The sequence below is a fragment of the Mus caroli genome, chromosome 2 (genome assembly GCF_900094665.2).
Source record: "Mus caroli chromosome 2, CAROLI_EIJ_v1.1, whole genome shotgun sequence".
Taxonomy (NCBI): Eukaryota; Metazoa; Chordata; class Mammalia; order Rodentia; family Muridae; genus Mus; species Mus caroli.
In genome coordinates, this window is record NC_034571.1 from 169,363,672 (window position 1) to 169,373,740 (window position 10,069).

The window sequence follows — 10,069 nt, forward strand, 5'->3', positions numbered from 1 at the left end:
TTCTGTTGTATCACCCTTCTGTTGTATCACCCTTCTGTTGTATCACCCTTCTGTTGTATCACCCTTCTGTTGTATCACCCTTCTGTTGTATCACCTTTCTGCTGTGGATGGTTCCTTTCTCTCCTTAAGCTTTTCTTTACATCCTTTTCACAAGTTGGGAGCTTAGCTAGGTAGTCTTGCCCCGAGGTCACAACTCCCTTTTTCCCATTTAGGATCAGGCTTTTCTTTAAACTTTTTATCTCCTTGAGCACTGGAACTTCTGTCTTCTACCTTACACTTCCTGGTGCTCTTTTTTCTTTTTAAACTNTACATTTTGAATTTTTTCTTTGCTCTTCTTGCTCCTTTCATTGTAGATCTACGTAAGAGAGACCACTAATAACAATAGTGGTCAGCACTAGGCTGTCATAAAATCTCTTCTGTCGAGGCCATGAATCCAAAACTCTTCAATTTAACCTCTTGCAAATTTGAAAGCCCATGAATTTGAAAGAGAAAAGGAGTAACAATGTAATTATATTTTAATTAAATTTTATTATTTCTCTTCCTTATATACCTGACCAAAGCTTCCCCTCCCTCCTTTCCTCCCAACCCCTCCCTCTCACCTCCTTTCCCTCCATCCATCCCTCTGCCCCTTCTCCTCAGAAAAGGGGAAGCGTCCCATGGATATCAACCAGCCTTGGAGTATCAAGTTGCAGTAAAATTAGGCACATCATCTTCTATTGAGGCTAGACGAGGCAGCCCAATTAAGGGAAAGGGACCCAAAGGCAGGCAACAGAGTCAGAGANAGCCCCTCCTCCTGCTTTAGGAGTCCTAAATAAAATTTTAAAATCCACTTATCCTTAAAATTGGGGAAAGAAAGCTGAATTTTTTAGGAATTGGGGGTTTTCTGGGTCCACCTTGCAGTTCGGTGGAATAACTGAATAAACCTAGAAAGAAAATCTGTTCTCTGACTTCTCTCACACCTCCATTGGGACTCCTGTCTTGTTTCATGCAAAGAAGTGCCCCACCCAGCAGATCCTGCGTGTTGTAAGGATGGGGACTTCCTTCCGCCACTGTATCGCTTGCTGGCCTGGCTTACTATGCCATCATAGCTTGACATGAACTTGAAATATTGAGGGCTGGGGATGTAGTTCAGTTGGTAGAGTGTTTGGCTAGGGTGCATGAAGCCGCGGGTTCCCAGGACTGTGCAAACTGGACTTAATGGTGCCTGCCTGTCATCCCAGGACCTGGGAGATAAAGGAGGATCAGGAATTCAAAGTTGTTCTCAGTTACATAACAGGTGGGAAGCTAACCTGAGCTACTGAACCCCTGCCTCAAAAAATAAAAATAAAAAAATAAATAAAAGACAATCTTGAACTATTNTGCCTGTACCTCCCTGTCACCTGGGCATGAGACTGGTGGTACCCAGTAACTCCCNGTCCACCAACTGCCCTTCTGTTATGAGTGGTTGCTGTCTGAGCCTGTTGTAGCCCTGATTCTTGGCATCTTCCAAGGGTTGAAGAACTAAATGTAAATATCAGTGTAGTGAGGAGTTTTATTTTGAAGAGAAANTGGAAGGTAGCCGTGTAAAGCGTGAGCCATCGTCCTCGAGAGGAAGAGAAGTTGGTTGTAGAGATGGGGTGTGCTTTTTCTGCTCTGATAAGCTTTAGACTGACATATGGAAACAGGCCTTTTTGTGCAGGCCTGGGTATTTTAATCATATGCATGCCTAGTCATGCATAGGCATTGGATGGTAAATGGGGATTTTTGTCTAAAAGATCACTCTAGGACACAGGTTGTCTTANTGTACACACACCTAAAACCTGTTCAGACTGGANTGGCTCTTTCCCTAGGATGTGTTTGAGCACAGAAGGGAAGTGAATTCCCTAGGGCTATATGACTGGTTGCTTTGTTAAAGGGACAAGTGTGCTTCAGTGTGAGAGAGATGGTGCAGAGCTGTCCTAGCAGTGATCCACGGTGCTCTGAGACTGTGGGCAAGCGTGAGCCCTCCTGGTCAGGATGAATGTGTCAGCCACCAGCTGCAGCTCACATCTCCATTCTTGTGCCTTTCAGATCAGGTCGGACAAAGACAATGACATCCCCATCCGCTACAGCATCACTGGTGTGGGCGCCGACCAGCCCCCCATGGAGGTCTTCAACATCGACTCCATGTCTGGCCGGATGTATGTCACTCGGCCCATGGACCGGGAGGAGAGAGCCTCTTACCATGTAAGTATCCATATGTGGAACAGAGCAAGCAGTAGCAGGGGGTCTGTCCACCCTTCCACACTGGCAGCTTGCCAGCAGCAAGGCTCACTTTAGGGCCCTCCCACAGGAGGAGGACCCTGGCATCCACCAGCAGGCTGGTCAAAGTGTGGTTGCTAAGCTCCAGCTCAGAGCTTGCAGGCAAGAGTGGACTTAACTCAGCATTGCCAGTCCCTTCCCAGATTAGATCTTCTGCCTTTCATTCATATGCTATCTCTCTGGGAGCCTCTAAGGCATGATCCTTTCAGGAAGGAGGAAGAGTTGGGTCTGCTCCACTGCCTGTGAGGACCAGGCCCTCACTTTACCTCTCTGAGCCTCAGACAAGTTACTGAACCCACCCTGGACTCAGGCCTCTCAGCATGAAGAGATCTCAACTGTGCACAGTTATAAAGATCACAGTCCTGTCAAGTGAAGAGCACAAAGGTGGGCGTGTTCGGGGTGTTGTGTGTACCTGTGGCTGAACGCCAAGATGTTGGATGCCCGGTGCATTGACAATCACCTGAGGACAAAGGCGGAACTCTCAGCGTCTACCCCATACTGTCCTGTTAATTGCTGTGACATCTTGCTTTAGCTCTGTGCTGATTGCAAGCTGACCCTGGTACTCCTCTGTCTGATGGCCATTTGTTCAGGATTGATCATCCATCTCCTCCCTCCAAAGGAGGCCCCATGTGCACAAGGACTTGTCAGGTTGTCCACACTATGTCCTCAGGCAAGGACAGAGCTTGTCCCTGAGGCCACTCACTGCCCATTTATGTAAAGGGGGTATTACAGGATGTTAAATCTGTCACTGGCCCTGTTAGAGGCTCTCCAGCTGTCCCTTTTCACAGAAACTTCAAGAAAAAGAATGATCCATCCAGACACCCCCTTTTCTACAGGCCTTATTTCTCATCCATGTAGTCATCCACTCACCTTCCTGTCCACANGTCTCCCACCAATCCATTTATATCTATCCAGCTGCATATCTAACCACCCACTCATATACTGTCTGTCCATCTACCATCTGCCCACCCAGTCAATTCATTCATGCTCCTGCCCAGCTGTTTACCTACCCCCCTCCCTGCTGTTTACCTACCCACTTGTCTAGCTGTTTACCTACCCACCAATCCAGCTGTTTACCTACCCTCCTGCCCAACTGTTTACCTACCCACATGCCTAGCTGTTTATTTACCCTCCTGCCCAGCTGTTTACCTGCCTACCCACTTGTCCAGATGTTTACCTACCCACAGTCCACCATCTACCCATCCATCATCTGCCCACTTGCCCATTCTAACCACACATCCATCCTTCCACACCAGGTTTGCTTCTTGAGCATTCAGTATGTGCTGAACCCTGTGTTGGATGCTGGGAAAACAGAAATGACTGGTGTAAGCATGGCCCAAGTTTTGGGGAACACATGCAGCTCTAAGTTGGGGAACAATTGAATCCTTCATGGCCCCACACCCCTGAGAAAATTGGGTCTCCAGATTTTCAGAGCTAGACACAGGCAGTTGATGCCAACCTTCTGGGCATCCTCACTCTGCTTCTCACATGGTGGTAGAGGCCAAGGTTGGACTGAGGAAGTGAGGAAGCACATTGTCTTGTTAGCCTGGGTGGAGAGATTCCCTCAGGAGCAGAGTTGGAAAGTCATTGTGTCCTTTTTGAGCAGGAAGGTGATTTTATTCGCAGACTGAACAACTGGAGGACACAGAGATGGAGCTTGGTACCAGGCTTCATTTGGGGGCTGGCAGGCTGTTTGAGGCTGAAGCTTGGGGGTCAGGTGGAGAGACTCAAACAGGTGGTAGTAAGTAAGCACTCAGCTTAGCTGCTGGCTGCTGTGAGGAAGCACTGTGAGTCAGGCTCACTCTGAATTGCAGTTAACACTTGACAGATAGTCGTGTGTGCTCTTCTTTCTCACGCTTACCCTGACAAGGACCACTCTGGTAGGCCACACCCTATCCTCTCCCTGCCACCTCCTCCTCGACCCCTGACCCCTCCACCCCCACTCCCCCCCAGTCCTCCTGCCTGCCTCATGCACACACCAATTCTAGAATATATTCTTTAGAGACATCTATTCCCAAGTCTAGAGGGGAGCTCAACCAGGTGTGGGATTGAAGGTTGGGAGAAAGACAACAGGCATAGCCTATCCACTCCCCCTGTCTCTCTCCCTGGCGGCAGATCACCCGGAGTCAGCCTTGTATCAGAGCACTTCGCTTCCTCATGCCCACAGGAGGAAGCCGCTCACTGATTAAACTCACTTCTTCCAAGATTAGACAGACTCGTTTTTAATTATCATGGTCTATAAAAGAAAGTCCCCGGCCTGAGGAGTTTCTACACTCTGCTTCGTCCCCTCCCTGAGGCCTTGACTTGAGGCCCTATCAAGCCCTCTGATTTCCCACTGGAATATTCTATCTGCCCTGTGCTTCAGGGCATCCCCAAAATTGCTTTCATGCTTCTGGGACGTAGCAGCTGTTGGCAGGGTATCCCAGGCAGGAAACCAGCTGTAGCTGCGGCTTTGCAGCCTGCCCTCTTCTGCATCTTCCTTCATCTTCCCACGGGAAGAGTCAGCAGGCTCAAAGTCTTCAGGTTTATTACCTTCAGCCTGTGGCAATCGGTGCTCAGCCCACTCTGCTGCCCCCTGCCCCCCCCCNGCCCCTGCTTGTCCTGTGAACAGCACAGGCAGAGAGTTTTATTCCTTGTGTTAAGTGGAGGGTAGCCTCAGTTCCAGAAGGTATCAAGAATTTCAAAGTAATGAGACCAGAAATCATGCAAATTAACTAGCACACGGTGAGCAGAGAGTTCCTGTGACTGCCAGGTCCTCTGTCCACCTGTGACAANGTACTAGGATGGCATCACTTCTGCAGAAACCAGTCATGAAAACCCACGGGGCTCGCCCCTCGCTGTTGCCCAAGAGGGAGCTCCCACCACGGCTACATCAGCCACCTAGGGGAGGGAAGACAGGGCCCTCCGTGCTCATCCACAGCCACTCAGGGTCAAGAGCAGTCTGGAGGGAGCCAGCAGGGCCTCTTGTGCTTGTCCCCCTCTCTATGACAAAGCTCAGAACTGCAGACATAGCTGAAGCAGGGGCAAAAAACCTTCCAGAGGGTGAAAAGGCAGTTGAGCCCAAAGAGACTGCAGCAGGTCCCCAGGGGTCCTGACCAGCTCAGTCCTCCCTCTGCCCCTCCTNGACACCCAGCTCTGAAGCCTCACACACCCTCCACNTGTGTGCACCCCATGAAGACCTCTCCACAGGCCCTCCCTCAGTCAGCCTCTCAGGAGCAGGCACCAGGAGTCACAGCGGCCTAGCTGCAGTCACCTCGAGAAAATGTAAAGTCTTGTCTGCAGGGTACCTGTCCAGCCCAGGCATGTGAAGGTGTCAGACCGAGGGGCCCTGGGTGATCTTGGCATCACATTCAGAGGATGCCATCCTGTTTCTGCCAACATGACCCCATCTGCACAGAGGGGAGAGCCAAGGCTCACAGAAGTTTCTGGGTGTCTCAGTCCCACCTGAGCCCTGACCAGGTTGCTCCTGCTTCTTTCCCCAGGGAGCAGGGAGCTATTAGGCTACCCCAGAGTTGTGACCACCCACATCAGAGAAAAGTGTCCCGTCCTCCCCACCCCCAGATGTGGCTGCCAGCTCTGACATGTGTGTCTGTTGCTCTGCAGCTCCGAGCCCACGCGGTGGATATGAACGGTAACAAGGTGGAGAACCCTATTGACCTGTACATCTACGTCATNGACATGAACGACAACCGTCCCGAGTTCATCAACCAGGTCTACAACGGCTCTGTGGATGAGGGCTCCAAGCCAGGTGAGTTTTCCTGGGGACCCCACGCACTCTGTGGGACATGGGGCTGGGACTGTAACGTACAGCACTGCTGCCCATTCTCATACACTTCGAAGTGCAGAGAGTCTGCAGAGAGCAGGCACTATAGCAACAGAGAATAGGCTTATGGAGCTCAAACCTCAGATGCAGAAGAAGAGGGGACTGCCATGCCAGAGACAATGGACCCTAGACAAGGGAGCAAAGCTTTTAGCCAGACTAGAATTGATGTGTATAAAATCTAGGGTTTTTTTTTTCTTCCCAACCACTTAATTCCCAGCAGGAATGACTCTGAGACTAATTATTTATTAATAAATGCCTAGGCTGTAAGTGTTGGCTTGTTCTCCGACTTGCTCGTAACTTGGTATCCCTTTTATTCCACCCTGGATTCAGCTACCNGCTGGATTACATATGTCCCCTCATCGTTCCTGGGACGAATCTCTCTCACCTTTCATTCTCTCCCAGAATTCTCTCTGTCCATGCTGGACATCCCACCTTCTAATCCTGCCTCAGTTCATTAGCCATAAGCTTTTTTATTGATGGGTGATGGTTATAAGAGTGTCTCTCTGCAGATATGAAGATTTTAAGGAAGACTAGGTGTTGCGGACAGAAAGACAGTGGATGAATGAACAGACTCCTGAGAGGAGTGGAGGCATTTTAAGGCAATTATGAGAAGTTGCACATGTGAGAGTGCACATGTGTAAATGTATCTGTGTCAGTGCACATGTGCGAGTACACATTTAAGAGTGCACATGTGTGAGTGCATGTGTGTCAGTGCACATGTGTCAGTGTACATATGAGAGTACACATGTGTCAGTACACATGTGTCAGTGCCCATATGTGAGTNCTCATGTGAGAGTCCACCTGTGTGAGTGCACATGTATCAATGCACATGTGAGAGTGAACATGTGTGAGTGAGTNTACATGTGTCAGTGCACATGTGTCAGTGCACATGTAAGCGTGTGCATGTGGAGGTCAGAGGTTAACCTTGAGCACTGCTCATCCACCGTGTTTCTTGAGACAGGAGGGCCTTACTANTCCAGAACTCTCCGCATAGACTAGACTGGCAGGCCAGCGAGCCCTAGGGCTTCGTCTGTCTACACTTCTCCAGCTCTGGGTTTGTAAGCATGTGCCATTGTGCCTGGCTTTTTTACATGGCTTCTGTAAGTTGAACATAGGTCCTCATATTTGCCAAGTAATCATGTTANCAACTGAGCTACTGCCCCTTGAAATAATAAATTGTTTAGCATCGCTTGTCCACCACAGGACTGGCCATTTGGGGTGAGGCCCAGGATCCNTAATGAGTTGCTCTAATTGTTTGTATCCTGGGTCAGGCACCAAGTGTTAGGCCTAGAGTGGGAGATTTTGCTTTGGCCCTTGGTCTTGTCTTTGTCTCTATGGTAACATTAGACTAGGGCTGAAGCNTAGGAGAGGGGAACATGTGTTGGAAGAGAACATGGGAAAGGAAGACACTGTGCCAACTAGAATTAGGAAACCAGGCCAGAGACCAAGGCCCACCAAACATGCAAACCCCTCTCCCAACCCAGGAGGTGAACCCCTGTGTCAGAGCCTCTGTTCCCCTGAGAACTGACCCAAGAGCCTGTCTTCCCACAGACCCATAGGTCATATGGCTTTACCATGTGCCAGGGCCCTCACTACAAGTCAGATATCGCCATCCCTGCATTCCACAGTCCTGACAAGCAAATGGACCAGTCACCATTTAGTAGTGAGGACACTGTGGTCCCAGGCAGCTGTTTATGGGGATCACAACACAGGTACCCACAATTCTCAACCCTGCTAGAGGCTTACATAAGGGTACAGAGTGCTAGCCAGGCCCACTAGCTTGGTCTCTTCAGGAGATATAACCCCTAGGTGATCCTACTGAGCTATGTCCTNTGATGAGGGCATGGGAGGACCTCACTAGACAAGCCTTACCCCGGGAAGGGTAGGATGGATGAGATCACAGAAACCTCTGCTGAAGATACCAGATATAGGCATTTAAAAACACAAGACACCCAGGTAACCTTGAAGTTTGGTCAGACAGCAAGCCACTCCACAGGGCTATGCCCTGAGCATCTCTCAGATACATTACAAGGTTTCCCCCCGTTATTTTTCCCTCGTTATTTACCTAGCTTCCTATACTTTATCTGCCAGCCCCAGCCCTGGAGTTCCGGCAGTGATCCTGAGCTCTGCAGCGCACTGGGTAAAACAGAAGCAGGTTTTTCTCAGAAACCCAGAGCCAGCAGAGCCAGGGCAGGCTGTCTTCCAAGGAGACACTGCTCCCCAGGCTCCACGGCCCCTGAGAGGTCAGTCTCTGACTAAGGCAGGAGGGCAAACATTTATCACACTCTTCTCCGTTGGCAGAGGTTGTCATTGTCCCCGTCTCTGGGGGCTGCTGCTTCAACAAAGCGATTGCATTTTCAAATGATTGTCTTTCAGGATGGGAAGACACTGGCGAGCCCAGTGTCACCGGAGAGAACGGGATGTAACATTATTTCTGTGGAACCTCGGGCAGCTCATCCCAAGGCAGTCCCTCGAGGGGCAGGGGCAGGCAGTGGGCGGGCAAATTAGCTACAAGGAACGGAAGAAACGGAATGAGGGCAGCCAAGGGCACATCTTGGAGGGGCTGGAGGGAAGGCTCAGCTCAGCTGGGGTGTGTTCTCATTAGCACAGAGGCAGGTGGCCTCTCATCCAGGACCTGGGGCTTAGCTAATGGGCCTGAAATTCTCCTGGCCTTCCCTCTCACAAACCAGGCTTCCCACACCTTCTTTTAAAGCAAACAGAAAATAAATAAATAAATAAATAAATAAATAAATAAATAAATAACAGCATGTATAGCCGGCATTGACTCATTAAGACAACAGAAGCAGCAAGTTGCCTCAGCACATCTCCGAAATTCCCATAAGCCACTGAGCCTGCAGATGCAAACAGTGGGTCCTTCCCAGAGCCAGCCAAACAACAGAAGCCCTCACAGATCTGAACCCTGCTGTCAGGCTGCTCACAGCAAGCCATCCAAGGTCTAAGCGTGAGTTCTGAGTGACTTTCAGGGCTCCCGGAACTATGAAATCTGTCTCTGGTCCCTGAAGGAGTCACGTATTCAGACCAACTATGGGATGAAGCCAGATGAGGTCACATTAACCTGGCGCCTCCTTCCTCCCCAGACCCCAGCCAAGGGCAAGGACGTGGCGTCCCTTGCTGTAGCACAGTCCCTGGGCCCTGGAAATTGTCTGCAATTTCTCCTCCTCCATCAGTAAATTACAATAATGGAAGGGTCTTTGTAAGAGAAAGGAAAGCTACTGTCGGAAATTCGTCATTATTCTCTGGAAAGATGGGCTAATGAGAGGTTTCAGATATGCGTCCTAATGGAAAACAAATGGGAAGAGATTAAATATTGACTAAGCCGGCCGAGAACGTTGAAGGGTGGGGTTTGCTCAGGGCCACTCATGAGCTGCCTGGGGTCCCACAAGCAGCCTGGGGTCCCCTCAGTTTCCTCCAGAGCCTCAGTCTTCTCTCAATTGTAGGAATTCACTAGAAATGTCTTTTTGCCTAAATTATGGGCTCCTTGAGAAAATACATACTCTCATGTAGAGTAGAAAGAAATATAGCCACCACCACCCTTCACCTGGCTCCCACAGTAGAATCCTCCAGACCAGGAGGTAGGGTCATCGGTTCAACCACAGCCATGTTAAGGGCTGGCCAGTATCACCTGTACTCACCTATGTGTATGTGTCTTTCTTTTGTATGTGTACCTATGTGTCTGCTGTATGTGTCTGTTGTATGTTGTATGTGTCTGCGTGCATATGTCTGTCTGTCAGTGTCTAGGTGTTTGTGTCTGTGTATATTTCTGTGTGTTTATGTTTGTATATGAGCCTATGCATGTATGTATATGTGTGTGTGTTTGTATGTGAGCCTAAGCATGTATGTGTATTGTGTGTCTATGCTTGTGTGTGAGCCTATGCATGTATGTGTGTGTGTGTTTGTGTAGATGTCTGTGCCTATGTGTGTATATCTGTGTATGCCTATGTTTGT

At 49.5% G+C, this 10,069-nt stretch overlaps 1 protein-coding gene across 1 annotated transcript in view; it reads left to right on the plus strand.

Annotated features, from left to right (window-relative positions):
• The window catches only part of Cdh4 (cadherin 4), a 464,790-nt gene that overhangs the window by 409,237 nt on the left and 45,484 nt on the right, over positions 1-10,069 (plus strand). Inside the window, exons 5-6 of the mRNA XM_021156055.2 lie at positions 2,050-2,205; positions 5,884-6,028. Of these exons, the coding sequence (XP_021011714.1) occupies positions 2,050-2,205; positions 5,884-6,028 (301 nt within the window). The remainder of the gene's footprint in view (positions 1-2,049; positions 2,206-5,883; positions 6,029-10,069) is intronic.